Source organism: Gallus gallus, chromosome 10 (genome assembly GCF_016699485.2).
Source record: "Gallus gallus isolate bGalGal1 chromosome 10, bGalGal1.mat.broiler.GRCg7b, whole genome shotgun sequence".
In the NCBI taxonomy this organism is placed as follows: domain Eukaryota; kingdom Metazoa; phylum Chordata; class Aves; order Galliformes; family Phasianidae; genus Gallus; species Gallus gallus.
This window is the reverse complement of record NC_052541.1, coordinates 6,001,544-6,019,581: the sequence shown is the minus strand read 5'-3', so window position 1 is coordinate 6,019,581 and position 18,038 is coordinate 6,001,544. Positions and strand designations below refer to the sequence as shown.

Genomic DNA, 18,038 nt, shown 5'->3' with positions numbered 1-18,038 from the left:
ACTGAATAGCAGAGACCTTTAATTGTTTTGTTTTGTTTTCTCTGGTTTTACATCAGTTTCAGTTCCCCTCTCTGTTTCTCCTCATCTTGCTGTTCCACCTCAGCTCTCAGGTGTGATGTAGCACTCCCATGTGAAAGTCAGCAATCACATCAGGAATGACAACCAAGGCAGAAACTTGGGCCAAGAGCTGTGTGTGTTTTGTTTTAATCAACTCCCATTTGGCTCATACCCCATATGAGCAACTAAGACACTCTAAGCTAAGTCTTCTACATCCGTGTTAGTTTGGTAGCGTTCTGCATTAGTTTTTCTTTAGCAAAACAGCTGTATTCAGTGTGAAGCGCTTTTGGGGACTGGTTAAATATTACTTGCACGTGTGCAGGGGCTGCATCCAGCCATGTTGGGAGTGGCACCGCTGTCAGTTGCTCTCCTTGCTGGTTTTGTGGTACAAGTCCCGATTTAACTCAAGAAGAACAAGTTTTCCTTTCTTTCTTTTATTTTGTTTGCTGGTACAGCAAAATATTTGGCTGTTTTAAGTATGATAAAAGAGGGGACTTAACCTTGTGAAGCTCTCATCAAAGCTCACTTCCCCCTTACCTCCTGCGGAACCAAAATACCGTATGAAAAGAAGAGCTCTCGAAAAAACAAGGAGCTTGTGAATGAAGATGTAAGCCTCCATGCTACCGCCTGCAGACCACCCATTCCCAACTACACCGCCTCAACCCACGTCCGGTGCTACAGTGGTGTTTGACTGCCTCCATTGTCCTGCTATACAGGGCGATCATCGTGGCTTGATTTCAGGACTAGGCCTACGCTCGCCGGCAGGAGGTTATTCATGGGCTTTCCCTTACGTAGAATCCCCCCCTAAGCGCGCTTTAGGCGCTGCCCACACCGCCGCGGGGCCTCCCCTGCCAGCCGGAGCGCCCCAGGGCCGGGCCTCGCACCGCCGCCGCTCCCTCCTCAGCCTGCACCGCCATTGGCCGCCAGCAGCCCTCCCCCTTCGCTGCCCGCCCGCCTCCCTCCGCGGGAGGGGCGCGGGCCGGAGAGCGCGGCTCCGGCTCCCCAGGCGTGCGTCTCGCTCGCCGGGCCGCCGCCGCTCTGCCGCCGGGAGAGGAGGAGGAGGAGGAGGAGGCGGCGGTGGCGGCGCCGTGCCCGCCGGTCCCCACCCGCCGGCCGCAGCCGCGCGGGCCGCCCCGGGCAGCGCCTGCTCCATGAGGCGCGGCTGTCGGCTGCCCGCGGGGCGGGGGGGCCGTCGGGAGGCCCCGCCGGAGGATGCCGCCGGGCGCTGTGGCGGCGCGGCCCCCCGGCGGGGCGCGCTCGCTGAGCCCCGCGGCGCTGTCTCGCAGCCTGTCCCGCCTGCGCGAGCACCGCGCCCGTTCGCGGGCCATGCTGGCGCTGGGGGTCACGCAGATGCTGCTGGGCTGCCTCATCGTGGCCGTCAGCTTCGCCGCTCTGGCGCTCACCACCTCGGCCCGCGTCCGCCACTCGTGTCCCTTCTGGGCCGGCTTCTCGGTGAGCGGGTGCGCGCGGCGGGGCGGGTTGGGGGGGGGGAGAATAGGATCAGCGGCACGCGCCCGGCGGCCGTTAAACGCTCCTAACGGTCGCTGCGGGCGCGTGCCGTGGTGCCGCCTCAGCGCTGCGGGCGGGAGCGGGGCCGGGCACGGCACGGCACGGCCAGGTGCGGGACTCCCTTCCGAACCGCGTGAGGGCCATTCCTCTGCCGTAGAGGGGTTCGGCGGCCGCTCGTCACCTGCCGGCAGCGCCGCGTGGAAGTTCGGTCGCGAATCGCGCCCCGTACGCGGCTGCCGCGCCCGGGGGTCGCGGTGTCGGCCCCGAGGCGCGGCGTGCTGCCCGCTGAGCCGCGCTGCGCCGAACGCGACGAGCTGAGTGAGGTAAGCAGCGGTGAGGGGAACGGGCAGCGCTGCGCGGGCTGCGGGCACGGCCTGTAGCCCGAGGAGCCGCGGGGACCCTCTGGCTGGGCTCTGGTAGCATCTGGTTAGCCTCAGTTAAATAGCGGTAATAAATCCCGGTGCGCTTCTCCTCTCGCGTCCCCTCAGCCTGTGCCGGCAGAGCGCTGCCCGTGTGTACCACAGAACGTCACGGCCGTGTGCGGGGCTCCGTGAAAGTTCTGCCGTGAGCGGCGCTTGCGGAGAAACTGCGGATCCTGAGGGCGCTGGAAACGATGTGCGCGCTGTCGGTGAAGATGTACCTCATGCGGTGTAATGCCCCATCGGTAGCGGGTTCTTCTGAGCTCCTGTAACAGCACGGAGAGCTTTCGGCTCTTGAAGTGCTGGTTAGAGAACAGAATCGGTGGGTGAATGGTGCGGGTTCAGCGCTGCTAAGCGCGTGGCAGAGGCGGCGCAGTTTCAGAACCACCTGTTTGTGTGCAGCACATCGCTCACGTTGCTCATTAACTTCTCCCCGTCCCTCAGAGCGGGAGAGCGGTTTGCATTAATTGTTACGATACTTCTGCAGATTTCTCCAGGGTGTTCTGTAATCTTGAGAGGAAACATCAGTTTACGTGGGTAGCCTTGGTTTTGTCATAACCGCGTCCTTTTAATTGTAAGCCCCACAAACTAATATGCCGGCGTTTGTCATGGTGAGGTGTGAATTTTAGATCAGGAATCTGACTGCTCACTTATTAATGTGCTAATAAAACAACGCCACTGAGGCAGGTCTGGTTCCTTATCTCGACAGAGCAAACTGCAGCGTACACAGCTGGCTGTGTGTTCTGGCAAGCACAGCCCTCCCACTGATGCCTTTTTTCCCCCTGATTCCTGCAATATCTGTGAGGCTTTTGGGGGTTATCAGTAGGCTGGAAGATGTGCCGTTTCTCTTCTGATTTTTTTAGATGCCTTCTACTTTCTCTATACACCATAGAGAGGTATGCTTTCTGACTTGATTTCTTGATTGCTACTTGCTCAGCATGGGTAATGGAGAAGAAAGATGTGATTTATGGACATGTGTTGTGAACTGGTAGAAGCCATAGAAAGTAAGGGGAGGGATTGCAAGATTGTTCACTGGAAAGCCTTCCTTCCTTACTCTCTTACACTGTTAGAATGAGGTGGGTATACTTTCTTTCCGAAATTAAAGGCTTTTTAATGAAAAATTCTACCTCAAGAATAAACTATCAAAGAATAAGAAGAAGCATGTTTTTCTCCTACACACTTTTTTCTCAGTCTTGAGAAATAAGGTAAATAAAAAGCACTTTTATTGCACTGTACTTTAGGAATCAAGCACTGTAGAAATAAAGCACTTTTTTATACTATGGTGAGTCCTAAAGAACTTTCAGGGTCTTAGTCTTTAACAAACCTTATTCTAAAAGCCTTTTAGGGGCTTAGTGGATTCTGGTTGTCTTTTCCAGTTATTGTTTAACCCTGGAAATGTATGAGCATTTGCTGAAGCCACAGTAGGTCCTGCCCTGGAACTTAGGGTTGCCTGTGTGGAGCAGTACAGAGTGTTGCCAGACTTTGGAGTAGCTAAGTAGCTTAGTTGAAGTGGGAATTTCCAAGGTCAATAATCCGTTCGTTAGTAGCTGCTGAACTTACCACACCTCTGTTTTAGTTGTGTGCTGCAGCGTTTTGAAGGAATGACTTGTGAATTATCATGCTTAATTGGCTATTCCTGGTTAATTTTTCTACTAATTCCTGTGCCTTTTGGAATCAAAAGACAGAAGAGGTCATGGGGCTGCCTAAGATGTGAGCTGCCTGAAACAATGTATAATAATTGCAGTGGTTTATCTGTATAGAAGTCCTCTCTTGGAAGCAGAATATACCCCTACATTCCCTCTGTTCCACAGGAGTAGCCATACTGCTTTAAAGGAATAGCCTGCAAACGTGACTGTGCTCAGGAATTTATAACCAAACTGTTTACATGTTTAAAGCATCACCACTTCTGTGCAAGCAGTTTCTTAAGATTAAAACTGACCCCAGAGTAAGTCCCCTCAAGTCACAGAGTCAGTCTCTTATAACCAAGGGCCACACCATGGATTTCTAAAAAAAGTGTGTTTGTAGTTCCTTTAAAAGTGTGCAGTGATGTTGTTTGAAACGTAGTCCTCTCCCCAGTATAATTTATTGTCACTGTTGGTGGTTTGTAGGGGTGTGTCAGTGCTTCAGTTCACATACATGCTCCCGCTCAGTCTTTCCGTTGTGGATTGTTCTAAGAGCATACAGACCTGCTTTACTGGGGATAAAATGAGACCAAAAGATGCGCTGTAAGAGCTTAGGAGATACAGTTTGATGATTGTAGGTATTAAGCCTTGGTACCAAATCATAGCTTGTCTGAATTAGCTGCCTGTACAAAATGTATCTAGCGTGGATGCTCTCTTAAGCGCCATTTCCTTTGCAGACAACACGGCAGCGTTCCATTTACTCCTAGTTAGTTCAGCTAGAATCTGTGAAGTCAGTCTGAAAACTCTGTTAGCTGGAGGACGTGCCCTCCCTCGTCGGTCCTGCCCGATAGAAGGGATTCCTGGTACTGCAGTGTGCTGGCTGCACCTGCCTCAGTGCTGCCGTGTGGGCCTGCAGAATGAAGGAGCCAGCTGGGAGGGGGTGTTACTTCTGAGTGTCTCTGAAGTGGTGCTACAGCCTGAGAGCCAATTAACACCTAGCCCACCTTTCAACTTAGTTTCATCTGGGAGAACTGAGGTTATGTGATCCAAGGCATTTGTGTACTGCTAGCCACAGCGGGGTAACTAGCAGCAGTCAGGAGTTTCTCCTCAGAATACACTTGTGGTTAATTTATAGCAGATGTAGGGCTGCTCTGCTGTGTGTACACGATCCAGCACTTGGTATAAAGGGTGAAGTGGTCTTCGCTACAGCAGTAGTGTTGTGCATGTGGATGCTCTTGGTTAGTAAGGAACACTTACAGGCTGTGTAGTGGTTGCATGAAACTATAACTCTGATGTCCTAAAGCAGCTTTGTGAAGTCTTACACTGGCGAATACTTCTCCTGCTTTAATGGGTGCGTGCGTTTGGATAATAATAAATGAAAGCAGTAGGTAGATGTGCTTTAGAAAGTATATCTTCAGATGGCTGTAGAATTATTGTGAATTTATTTCACAGTACTGTGAAAAATACAGAGTAATTCCTTAAATGTAGCGTTAGTGATACACTTGTTTAAGCTTTTCTGATTGGCTGTCATTGGCCATTTGTATATGTGATCTATTGGTATACATTTTCCACCCTGAGCTGTTGTATTTCAAACTGTATTGTAGCCATTTTCACAGTCATAGTTTGCGCGCAGTGTCACCGTTTGGGTATAAATGCAGTGGGTTGTGTGTTCTAAGGATCCTTAGTTTGCTTTCCAAACTTTACAGTATAGCAGCATTGTGAAAGGGATTTTCCCCTCCCCCTCCTTCCTCCTTCTTGCAAACTCCCGCTTTTCAAAATTAACTCTGTGCACAAATGGCACACTTCTTAAAAACCAACAGACAAAAACCCTGAAGTTGTTGGAATTAGAATACCATGCCACAAAGGGTTCAGCCTGTTCTGCGTGTACGAATGGTACTTGCATGTCGACATAGGGCTGCCTGTCTCTCCTTTGGGTGAGGTTTTGAGTTTATAAAGTGTGGTATGTTGCAGAACTAAGTGGCAATAAGTTAGAAACACTTCTGAATTAGTACTCAACTGCTTGTAATGAGATGTTGTTGTTAGACAGACTGTGATAATTTAAAAAAGGAAGAATTTTACAGTACATACTTGTAATTATAAAATTTTACAAATACATACTTGTTTTTTATTGTTGTGTGCAGAAAAAATGAGAAACTTCTTCAGTGTAAGTGCTTCTGAGGCTGTATTGGTTTTGTTTTGTTTTGTTTGTTTCTGGCTGAGAGGAGACAAACTGCATGGTAACTTGTGGAGTTCTGGTCTTTACAGCAGCTTGGTTGAAACACGGGTAGCTGAAGTAGTAAGGCCTGAACAGTACGCCTCAACCCAAAGTGGACCTCGAGACGAACCTCACAACCAAGCGTTACATAACATCAGTATCTGACGGTTAGCAAAATAAGTGTGACCATTAGTGAAATATGTACCTCGGACAGAATGGCTCATTAGCAGGATATTATTTTAGATCAAACATTACAAGGGTGTTATTAACCTTTCCTTGTATAGAAGCAGGACATCAAGGCCTATTACACAAACTTCCTTGGTTCCTCCCTGAGCCCTGGCCAGGCTTGATGTGGAATCCAAAAAGGAGAATGAAACCAGATGTTTCCACCCTTGAAGTTATGTAAACTTATTTATTCAGCAATATAAGAGCTGGAACTGCTTGCAGCGAAGTTGGAGCCCTCACCTGTGGATGGACACATTGCATAGGACCCCCCAGTTGCCAGGAAAGGTTCTCCAGATCCTCGCTGCAACCGGAGCTTCCCCACGAGTGTGGATCTGAGTGGTGGTGCAGTAGTTGGGCAACTGGTGATGAGTCTTTCTTAATCTCTGCAGTTACGTTTGTATTGAAATAATTAGGTGTGTTACCGTGTTTTATTGTTGCTGTGTCATTTCACCTTGTTTTGTTTGTTTTTGCTGTGTTATTTTATTATTCTATTGCTTTAAATGTAAGTAAAGATAAACTCACTGTTTTGACTTGGTGTCTGTACTGACCCCCATCTGTGGGCAAAAAGATAGTTGGATCTGAGTTACAAGCTTAAACTTACAGTGTGTCTGGTTTATACAATGCTATTAGGTGACTTTGCAAGCTTGCCTTCAGTTTTGAATATGAACTTTCATCCTTTCTAAATGCCATCACTGTAAGTAATATGTTTTGCAGAACAAGCAAGTAATATCCTTATTGTACGGTTCTGGTAATCCAGTCACCTATCAGGAGCCCATGTCAGCAAAATTACATTAATGTGAGCACATAATTTACTTAGGAGGGTTTTTTGTTTTTTTTTTTTGCTTTTTTTTTTTTTGCTGTGGTTTGTAGCAGAAAAGAGCATGGCTTAGTGTGAGAGCTTCAGATAAGCCTTCATTGTTGGCAAGATAAGAGCAGGAGCTTCTAAGCTGAATGCATTTCATCCAGAGATACTGAGGGGTAATGAACATGTAACTTCAATGTCACATTTACATTCGCTCTTCACAGAAGCAGTTTGATTTTACTTAGCTGAAAATTGGGGAATGCAGCTTTTTAAAAAGATTTTGTTAGCCACTTGTCCTCCTGTAAACAGCAAGGCTGCTTTCTAGTTAAAAAAAATCAAAACCGGAAGTACTACTTTGGCATTCATAATAAGGAGCTAATGCACAGTGTAACTTATCAATAATAAAAGCAGGTAATTATCTCCTTATCATGCATTCCACTGACTGCAGCTCTAGCAGAGAAGTAAACTGAATGGTTTTCTTCTGTTGCAGCAATAAAAGCATTTGTTGATGAACACTACTAAAATAGGAGGTGTTCAGTTTCTGACTGTAAAAATCATGAAGGACTTCCTAAGCTGTGCCCGTTAATGTAGAGCTGTGAACACCTGGCCAGCACAGCCTGCTGTGCTGTTCTGAAAGTAACACTGGTAGAAAGTGGTTTTATTAAGTATTGAAAGTTGCTGTGGTTCCAACAAATGTTATTTTTCCAAGAGGCAATTTCAGAGTCTTTTGAAAATTTGTGAAAAATGAGATTATAAAAATGAAATGTTGCAGCATTTCTGTGGAGCTAGGAACGTAGTGCTTTTGGAACGTGAGAGGTGAAGGAGGCAAAGGCTCAAGTCCCACGGTTATGTTAGTGTGAAGGGAGCTGAGTCTGTGCTGCACAGCCCCAGGTGGTGCTGATGCCAGGCTGCTGCCTTAGCGCCTCCCACGTTGCCCTGCAATGGGGTTCTGTTTTAGCACTTCGGTTCTGATGTTTGTTATCTTCGAGTCAAAAACACATTTTGAGGAGTCCTAATGAAAGTATGGGATCCTGGGTGAAAAGTGGCAGATTCCTCCTGTACAGAAACACTGGCAGCTGAGTACACGTTCTATCTCTGGCAGGTTGTTGTATCTCTTATAAATGATAAGAATCAGGAAAAAATCAGCCTCTCAAGTCAAATGGATGCCTTTCTACTCTGCCTTTACAGTTACTTTCTGAGAGAGCCACGTTAACTCAAGATGTGTCAGATCTGAATTTTTGGTTTTACAATAGTTTTTAATTGATAGACCTTCATGCAAAAATACATCTTCATTACATGTAAAGAGCAAAAAAGGGTGTCAAAAAAGAGTATCAGAGTTTTAACCACAAATACTGGGCTACATTTTAAAATCAGAGCAAGCAAGCCAGAAAGTACAATAAAATGAAGCAAGCGTGTGTAAAATAACAAGCTTGTATCCTTAAGTCCACATCATGACTGTGTCGGCACGCACAGGAATCTGTGAGAGCTGCATCATGCAGTGTGTGACCCATCTGTGACACTGCCACCACAGCCTGCTGTGTGCATGGGGAGGGCAGCTGGGATGGCTGGGGCCTTCCTTTCCTTCGTAACACTGTGCAGAGCAATTAAAACATTGGCGTCTTTTCCATGTTGCCTATTATGCACGAAGGTAGAAATTGTATTGGCAACAGTTGTCCTTTCAGAAGGACATCAGTGCTGTTGCTATGGGAGGTAGGAGCCAGATTTAATGTATGGGACTAAGTCCTTCGTATAACCAATGCCTCTTTGGTTGTTCTGGTAGAAAAAGAGATGTTAGCCTTTTGAAGAGCTCTTGAATATCTCATGCCTTCTTATAATTTGTATAACAGAGTTTAATCTGGGGTGATAGAATTTAGGAAGTCATTTAAAAATTACTTCCTTTCCTCTCCTTAACGTTTTTTCTTCTTCCTCATGAAGGATCCATCATCAGACAGTATTCCAGGTTCCTGTGAAATACCATTACTGTAGGAAATAACTAGCACCCATATTAAAGCACTAGCATCTATTTCTGAGGTTTGTGTTTATTCAGTAAATATGTTCTTAGCTACCTAAGTAGTATATATAGTCAACGCAGTTTTCCCTTTCAGCTTTTAAAAAACTCCTGCTGTGATTTGACAGAATAATTTCTGTTAGTACATAGCATGTATCCTTTGAATGGAAAGGAACCTTTACTGGAAAAGCAATAATGACAGTACAAACAGTAAAAGGTTGTACAGATGGTAAGTAAAACCAACATCAGAATGGCATTTTGAAGTCTCCCAGAGACCATGTGCTCATCTTCCTTAACCAGCATTATGTGCTTATCTTCCTTAATCTAACTTATTGTGAAGAAAGTGTCTGACAGCGAAAGTATCAATCCAAGCATTAGGAAAAGAAGTTGCTGGTGACAACACCCATCAGTTCTTGATGACAGTTGTCTAAAATGTTCAGTCATATCCTTGATTGGTTTGTGAACCCAAAGCAATTGGAAGGAAAGTATGAGGGAGAAAAAACATTTTCTGTTTCTGACATTGAACCTTCCTCAGAAGCAGTACATTTTTGTGTATGGAGCTGGTATTCAGCAATAGACACACTGCACGTGTCCTTCCACTTGACGGCTCCCAATTGTATGCTGGCAGTTTAAAAGGTTACCTTACAGTTTGAATTATTTGGGGTTAATTTGACATTTCTCTGGATCAGCTGTTTTGGTTCCAAAAGTACACAGGTAATTATCTTGCATTGTCTGGTTAATTAACTGATTGTGAAAATCAGGTAAGGTAAGAAGTAATGGGCAAAACAGGAGTCAGTCTGAGAGTGGCAGTTGCTTTTCAATCTTCAGTGTGTCCGCAGGCAACAGTATTTTGTTGGGGAGTGGTGCGTGTTTGTTGGGGTTTTTTTGGTGCTTTGAGTATTTCTTTCCCCATCCATAGCTGAAACAAGTTACATCTGTGAAGTATGAGACTTTTCTCATCTAAATAAGACTACATGTAGTTGAGTTTAATGGCTCTGGAAAATAAGGATGACTTGGATTGTTATTTATTCATTTTGTTTGTTTATCATTAGGTATGTTTAGGAACTGTATGAGAGTCCATACACAGTTCATTTTTTGCACCTATGTGGCTGTAATCAAGGAAAATAATCTGATGCCAAATTGAATTCTTTATTAAATTGCAGTAAAGGACCAAATTCTGAAAAATGAACCTGTTAAGAAATTTGAACCAGAATTTTAAGTTATATTTCCCTAATTCAGGGAGATCTGGAAATAGTTCTTCTAGTATCTAGCTACATTCATTATGTTAGCTACACGATGTCAAAGATACGCCTCCTTTGCCTTTAGTATAAGAGCTTCATGTAGAGTTTTAAGAATATGGACTGAAACAATGTTAGGGGTGTGTATTTTGGAGGAAGCTGAAGCTGTGACCCACGTCAGTTGTTCTGCTGGTAAGTTAATTCTTAAAGCGAGCAGACATCCGATGAAAGTGATGAAAAATGCAAACAGCAATCTCACGAAAGCACTACTTGCTGCAAAAGTGAGTCCTACTTGTTAAAAAGCAGATCTTCAATCACGCATCTTACTTCCTTTGAATTATTTCAGAGGTACCAGAGGGATTTTGTATGTTAGCCATTGACTTTTTCTTTATAGGCAGTCCTACAGTAAGAAACAGAGCAGATGGATGTGAAGTTCTGCCTAACATCGTACGCCACAGAGAGTGCTAAAGGTGAACAGGATATAAAAATCTTATACTTAATGATGCTTTGTGAACTGTTCTGCTTTCTGGAAGCAGAAAATTCAGCTGTCACTGTAATTATATTTGTTAAATGTCCATAAGGAGCCTGCAGCTTAACACTAATGCACAATGATTATATAAATCAGTACATACTCGTGGAAATGAGAGGTTGGTATATATACCTATAATGATGTTCTGGATGGTGTAAAAATAGGAGTTGGTCTGTTTGTTTGTTTTTTGATTGAGGTCAGCCTGAAGAGGATATAAAGCGAACCACTAATTTCTCGAACAGATCTGCGAAAGACTCTATTTGGTTCTAATTAAATTACCAAGCAATGGGCTGCAAAAGGGAAAAGTAGGCTTGTATATTAGAAAAGGTGGAGTCTCTAGCATGAGATAAGGTAACTCATGAAGCTGTTTTAGAAACTGAAGTTATGTCTGTGTCAAGTTACTCAATTTCTCAGAAGCAGGCATCAACCTTTTCATAAGTTCAGTACAAAGCAATCCAATGTATTTGTAGTACAAAAATCAGTGTAGTTGCTGTCTGCTAAAGAAGACTGCTCTTACCTGGGAGAAATGTTTGCTCCCCCAGCTGCCATTTGAAATGCCTGAGGAGTGGGAAGATGAGGGTAAGCTAACAGTGTGTTCTCAGACGGGCTTCACACCTCCTCAGGCCCAAAAGTACTTTCTAAGAAATGTGCTATCTGTTCCTTCTGTGTTTCAACATCTGACTAGTGATGATCTGTTATTTTAGTAAGCTATAAATAGTCTGTACCATTGGCTAACAAGGTTGTACAAATGTGATGAGGGAACTGTAATAATTGTAGTAGTGATGAGTTCTTGACCATCTTTGCCTGAGACCTGAACACTTTTTGGTCTGATGTGTCTGTGTCTTTTTTAAGATGTTAAAGAGACAGTGAAATGACTTCCTTCAGTTACCCAGAGATCAGTTTTTGCTTTAGTGACCCAGCAAGGCTTTAGGGAAAGTATTAACAGATAATGCAAGGAATGTTATAATTCATAATCTAGGATAATAATAGTAGCATTAGTAGATGTATAGCTTTGCATTTTATAATCCTTTGGAATTATGAATATGTAGAAGTAACCTTCTTAAACTTAAAAATAGTTTCTGCACAGCCTTTTTTTGTGGTTGAAATTTCTAAAACATGATGTCAGAACAAAATAGAACTATGTAAGCTGGCAGCTGATATTCTAAGAATGGAATGCTCATGGTATTTTTTTCTACAAATTTAGTTTTTCAGGAGAAAACAGTTTATTGGAAGCTAGAAAATGCTTATTCTTAATTATGTAAAAGTAGTGCATTTTTTTGGCAGTAACTTTCCTGCCTGTGAAGGTGGCAGCTCAGTTCCTGTGCTGAGAAGCGAGGAGCAATGCGCTGCTGCTGTTCCCAGGTTGCCTGTGATTCTAACTCTTGGCCTATACGTATGCCATTCAAAATCAGCTCTGGCATCTTTCCCTTTGATTGGTGACTTTGGATCTAGTCTGTTACTCTTTCTCAAATTAGGATCAGGTATGTTCTGACCCATCTCTTTTATAATCTCTTGCAGTTGTTTATCCATGCCTGTTCTGAAAACCATTATTTCTTCTCCAGTTCTCAGTGGTCATTTGAAAACAGTTTACTACTTCACAGCGATCTTTGATATATTTGAAGGCATCTACTGAGTGTCTCTTTCTATCAGTAAATTAAATTTAATTGTCATTTTCTGTAGACCTCTGATCCTCTCCGTTGCTCTTTTTGATCATGTAGCTCCTTTACTGAAAATGTTGATCAAAGAAAAGTCTCTACAGAATTTTACACAGTAATTCTTGACTACTTGATAGCAATCAGTGGTTAAATATTTTTCACGCATAGCTTTTCAACCAGCTGTATATTTAACACACAGCACCACAGCCAGCAGAAAAAAAAAAAAAAAAAAAAAAACTTCACTGAAAACATTGAAATTGTGATTCATCTTAATAATGATTCTGGCTTAGTTATATGACGAAGACAAAAAAACATTATGGTCATGATGTTTCTGCTAACAGTGGGCAATGACAAGAAGGATTTGATTATTAGGATGTCAGAATTGTTTTCTGCCAATAGAAGGGTCTCCTTTTTCATCAACAGAGATAAAAGGATGACTTTGAGGTGACACATGCTTCTAAGTTTAAGGACACAAAAAGTTCTTAATAGAAAAGAATAAAAGGTAGATAGCAAGCACTATAGAGGAGATGCTTGTGATTACTAAGGTGTTTGGCACTTTTTTCTGAGTTTTAAACTGTTTCCTTTGTTAAGTGGTATAATGGTGCTATGCGGGCTAGCTGGGTGACTTTATGAAGAGTGAATGCAGGGTTACATTTGGAAGCTACAAATAACAAGTGTGATCAGTGACTGCTGGTATAATATCATAGAAGCTGCCAGAAACTAAGACAGTTTTTAAAGAGTGATTGCACATAAATAACATATATTGCACATAAATATACATTCTTTTCATAGGATTTAATCTAATTGTCCAGAAAGTTCTTCACAATTTTTTTCCAGTTGCTAGTCTCAATTGGTCCACAAAAACAGAATCTCCTTGTTCTTATTGAAGTACTTATTTGACAAAAGTCTAAATAATTCATCAAAGCTGAAAAATGGAGATAGACAGCACTCAATGTCAACATTATAATTACATTGCAGCAAAAACAAACAAATGTAAATTAACAAAGCAAGTTTAAGTAACAACTCTAAAAGAACACTATGTTTTGGTTTTTTTTTTTCCATTTCTGTATTGTTTAATCATGGGCACAGGCTTTATTCCCCTCCTTAGGCTCAGATGGTGAGATTTCTGTTTTATTGGTATAAAAATGCATTGTTAGTGCTTCTCTTTTTTCTTTTTTTTTCTCTCCCCTTCTGTCTTCAGACCACCGGCCTGCATGAATTGACCTAGTGGTGTGTGTGACTGTCTGGGCAGCAGCAGTAGCTTAGGAACACCAGCTAGTGCTGATGCCAAAGAACAGTATTGACTTTCATCATTTTTAAATGCCAACTGGCCCTTTAATAGTCTTTCTATATTTAGAGATTCACTGATAATCGCATTTTAACTTCTAGATCTATGTTTCGCATTGATAAAAAAAAAAATTGGGAAACCCAGAAGTCTTTAACTGTAGACAGTGACAAAAGACATTGACAAATGATTTAGGAAAGGGGTGTTGGTAACTATAAATCCAAAACTGAATCCTGGTGGCATCTGGAAATGGAGAGTAAAATGAAACCTTGCTTGCTGCCTATTCACTTTATGTGCATAAGCAAAACTGCCTAAATGTACTAAAGAAGCGATGAAGTGCATTCTTGGAGAAAAATCAGGTGAGAAAAAATCATATTTTCTAAGTGTAATCTCTCATTAATAAATAACAGAGTCTGATAAATATGCAAATATTTTTGAAGTACATAATTTTGAAAGGAAATTAATATTAATTATAGGGAAAACCTTAATTATCAGGAAAAACTTCTTTACAGAAAGGGTGGTTAAGCACTGGAATGGGCTCCCCGGGGAGGTGGTTGAGTCACCATCCCTGGATATATTTAAACACCACTTGGATGTGATGCTCAGGGACATGATTTAGTGGAGGGTTGTTAGAGTTGGGGTAGTATGGTTAGGTTGTGGTTGGACTCGATGATCTTGAAGGTCTTTTCCAACCCGAGCAATTCTATGATTCTGTGATTAGAAATATAAAATAAACCTACTCTGTACGTAAGTAAAAGATCACTAACATATTCTGGTGACAGAAAGCATAAAATCATGGAAACATAGACTCAGAAGGGACTTAACAGATCATCCAGTCTGTCTTTGCTTTAAGATCCATCTGTAACTACAGCATTCCTTGTAAGTTTCACTTACGTATTCTTAAATTTGTGTAATGAAGAAAACGTGGTGGACTGTTGGCCAAATGTTCTGAGAGGTTACCTGTTTCTGTGCTAATATGAGTCTCATGTTATCTATATATGTCCTAGTAAATAACATACATCTTTGCTGCAAGTTAAACCTCTCATTTTTATTTATTTTATTTTTACTCATCCTTGGTGGACGCTAAGCAAATTTTTTTTAGCACCCAAGAATACTTCTGCTATCCTTTACCCTGGTCTAAACCAAACCAGTCTGTCTAACTTATAAATCATGTTCTCCCAGTCTTATGCCAAGTTTATATTAGAACCTGGATTTTTTCTACTAGCTGGGCATATTCAATAAAATATGATGCCTAGGCTTGGCAGTGTAACCTTGCTGAGCCTTTAAGAATGGTCAGAGGGCTATGGCACCTCTCTTGTGAGGAGAAGCTGAGAGAGTTAAGGCTGTTCAAACTGGAGAAGAGGAAGATCTGGGCAGACCTTCTAGCAGCCTTTCTGTACTTGAAGGGATCTACAGGAGAGCTGGGGACTGTAGTGATAGGACAAGGGGTAACGGCTTTAAACTTAAAATAGAATAAATGTAGATGAGATATACGGAAGAAACTATTAACGATGAGGGTGGTGAGACCTTTGCGCCGACTGCCCAGGGAAGCTGTGGGTACCTCATCCCTGGAGCTGTTCAAGGCCCGCTTGTTTGGGGCACTGGGCATTCTGATCTAGTGGGAGGTGTTCCTGCCCATGGCAAGGGATTGGAATGACATGGTCTTTAAGGTCCCTTCCAACTAAGATCATTCTGTGATTCACCATTGCCTATAGCAGAAGAATGTATAGTGTTCTCTTCCTATGTAAAACATTCCTGCTATTTTTTTCCAGGTGCTGTCTGTTTTTTTAATGTTCCTCTGTTACCTTTTTATTTATATTTTGATTACAGGTTAAATTAATCCTCAGTTCCTCTTCTACAGTTTTCTCATTATTTTGGCATTTACTCCTTCTTACACACAGAAGGAAGAATTAATTTCTTCTTGTGTGTCTTATTTTTCCAACACCATTAGAACTTTCTTATTTGCAAGTATCTTTTAATTTCCCATGTTAAATAATTGTTTTAATTTTTCAAGTGTTTTAGCCTATTCTCCCAGCATATCTTCCAACTTTTGGCTATACCTGAATGGTTATCTCAGCGTGCCTTCACATTAATGCATCAGTTCAGATGTATACTTCTGAAATGAACTATGCTGTTATTTCCGCACTTTGCTGTGTTTCACCTTGCGTAGCCCTCTGAACACGTGATCTGCATTTCCTTTGGATAAAACTAAATTGGAAGGCATGCACCAGCAACCTCTCTAATTTTGTTAAGGTGCAAACAGGCGTTTAATCCACGAGCTGGGAACAGAGCTAGCTCTAACTGTAAAACAAACAAACAGAAGAAACTATCAGTACTCTCCTGAAATGTAAATAGTGTGGATGTCAGCTTCTCAGCAGCACTTGTTTGCTCTGGTCCTGTTTGCCCATGCTACTTGTTAATGTAGACTCTGTTCTTAAGCGTACTGTGGTTTAGTAAGCTGTACTATATTGTTCCCATGTAATATTTTTTGGAGTGATATAAGCCCCTAGCTGGTAGCTCGCTCTCTGGATGTTGTTTGTGCCAATTCTTTGTGTTCTGTGGGCTCTGCTTAGTTGAATGAGTGAAATTAATCTCAGTATTCTTTCTCTATTCTTTCTCTATTCTGATTCACACTGCTAGACTGGTCTGATCCTAACTGTCATTTTTGGAGAAAGCCAAAAAAATATCTTTATGGGAACAACAAAAACAAACAAACAAAAACAACAACAACAACAAAAAACAAAACAAAAAAACACGCTAATGAGCTTTTCATGAAAGGAGCTTCCCTATTATCTAATGGACTAGTATTTTCTCTTTGTTATGCTAGAACAAACCTGTCATGTCCTTTTGGAGTTGAAGCCTGTTTTGTATTGCTAGTTGAGTCCTCATGTGATCCTGCCCTCGCTGTCCTGTAGTAATTTTGCTGTCTGCGGTTCATTAGGGCTGCCCTCAGTGGTAAGTGTAAATAAATAGTAAGCTGTCATTGAAATGACTTCTCTTAGAATTGTGTGGATTTGCTACTGAAGAATACTTGGATGTGTTTTCTGATTCAACTTTTTCTTACTTGATCCCCTGAGTAATTACTACACAAGTACTTGGAGAAGAGGACTCTTTCTCTTCTGTTTGTAAAATGCTTCTAAAATAGCTTTATGAATTGGAAGCTCTCACTGTGCAACTTAACTCATGTCTAATTAAACAGAAAAATGAAGGGTTGAATTTCAGAGAATGAATTATATGATTTCCTTTCAGTGCTGGATCTTCCTTTCTTCATCTTGCTTTGCAAATACCAGGCTAGGTGTATATTACAACCAAAGTAAAGGTTTGAAAAGAAAGTAGTTTTTCTTTGGTGGAGTAGGTGGAGATGGAGTTTGGTTGCATGAAAACTAACAAGTGGTAACAGTACATAGAAAGACTGTGAGGAGAGCAGCTGTGATATGAGAGCTTGGAGTTAAGTGAGGACAGATTTCTTGCACCCAGCCAGTACCAGCTACTGGCTTTTGAATGTCCCTGTTATTCTCCAGCGAGACATTTTAAAGCAATTAATAACTTTTTATATGAGTTTATGATCAATGGGATAAGAATAAATCATGGATCTTGGTGCAGAGTGTGTTAACTGCTGAAACACGTGGGCCTGATTTGATACCATGAGCCATCAGAGTAATTGTTTTGGCAGAAGATGACACTTCTTCAAATGCATCTCTGGTGCCTGTGCCCTGCTGAAACTGGTACAGCACCTTGTGAGTGGGCTTAGCGGGGTGTTTTTTTGGCAGATGAAGTTGAATATTGTTGTGTCAATGAATGTAAACCCAGCCTAGGGGTAGCAGATCGCAGAATGGAAGGCTTCTGTTCTTAGACCAGATCAGAAGCCTGTGGAAATCATCAGATTTCTGTCCCGAATCTGCATCTTCTGGTATGCTAGCTCTCATTGAACTCTTCTTTCAGTAGAGTCTGCTGTCTCCGGTTATCTGCAGCCCTACTTAAACTTCTCTCTCAGCTGACTATTGAGAGACGGACTGAAGCCTTCCCTTGGGCCTGTCTCTTACAGGGGTGTCACTGGGCATGGCAGCTGGCCAGCTCTGCCCTCCCACCTGCCTTTTTCTCCTTAGGGGGGGAGGGTATAGCTTCCTCCTCAGGTAAGAGCAAACCAAGCTCAATAGACACTCTCCACTTAGCAAAAAGCATGTCTGTTGGAACAATGCCAGAAAGTGCCATGTAGCTGGGAAAAGAAAGATTAGTGATTCTAGTAAAGTCACAACTGCTGTGGCTACTGATTATTTTTTGACATTTGCTTTTTATATTTGAAATAAAATTGAGTTAAAAAATTAAAATTCTGTCTATAAAGCTAAATGTTAATTGTTCTGAAAGTTACATGCTGGTACCTGTGATGAGAAGAGTGCTTTGGCATATGACTGTGAGTGAGTGGAAGGAGCTGTTCTCTTGCATTACTAATGTATTAGCAATGTATGAATCAGAG

The 18,038-nt window shown here is 42.4% G+C and overlaps 2 protein-coding genes across 12 annotated transcripts in view; both read left to right on the top strand.

The window, feature by feature from the left end:
* MPHOSPH10 (M-phase phosphoprotein 10) overlaps positions 1–18,038 on the top strand; it is a 1,076,704-nt gene that overhangs the window by 865,015 nt on the left and 193,651 nt on the right. The window lies entirely within an intron of this gene.
* FAM189A1 (family with sequence similarity 189 member A1) overlaps positions 1,000–18,038 on the top strand; it is a 105,377-nt gene continuing 88,338 nt past the window's right edge. For all 11 annotated transcript variants that reach the window (XR_006931112.1, XR_006931113.1, XM_046899305.1 and 8 more), the window contains exon 1: positions 1,000–1,509. Coding sequence is in view for 9 of the 11 variants with exons in the window: in XM_046899305.1 (XP_046755261.1) it covers positions 1,270–1,509 (240 nt within the window). In the remaining 2 variants the exon portion in view is untranslated. The remainder of the gene's footprint in view (positions 1,510–18,038) is intronic.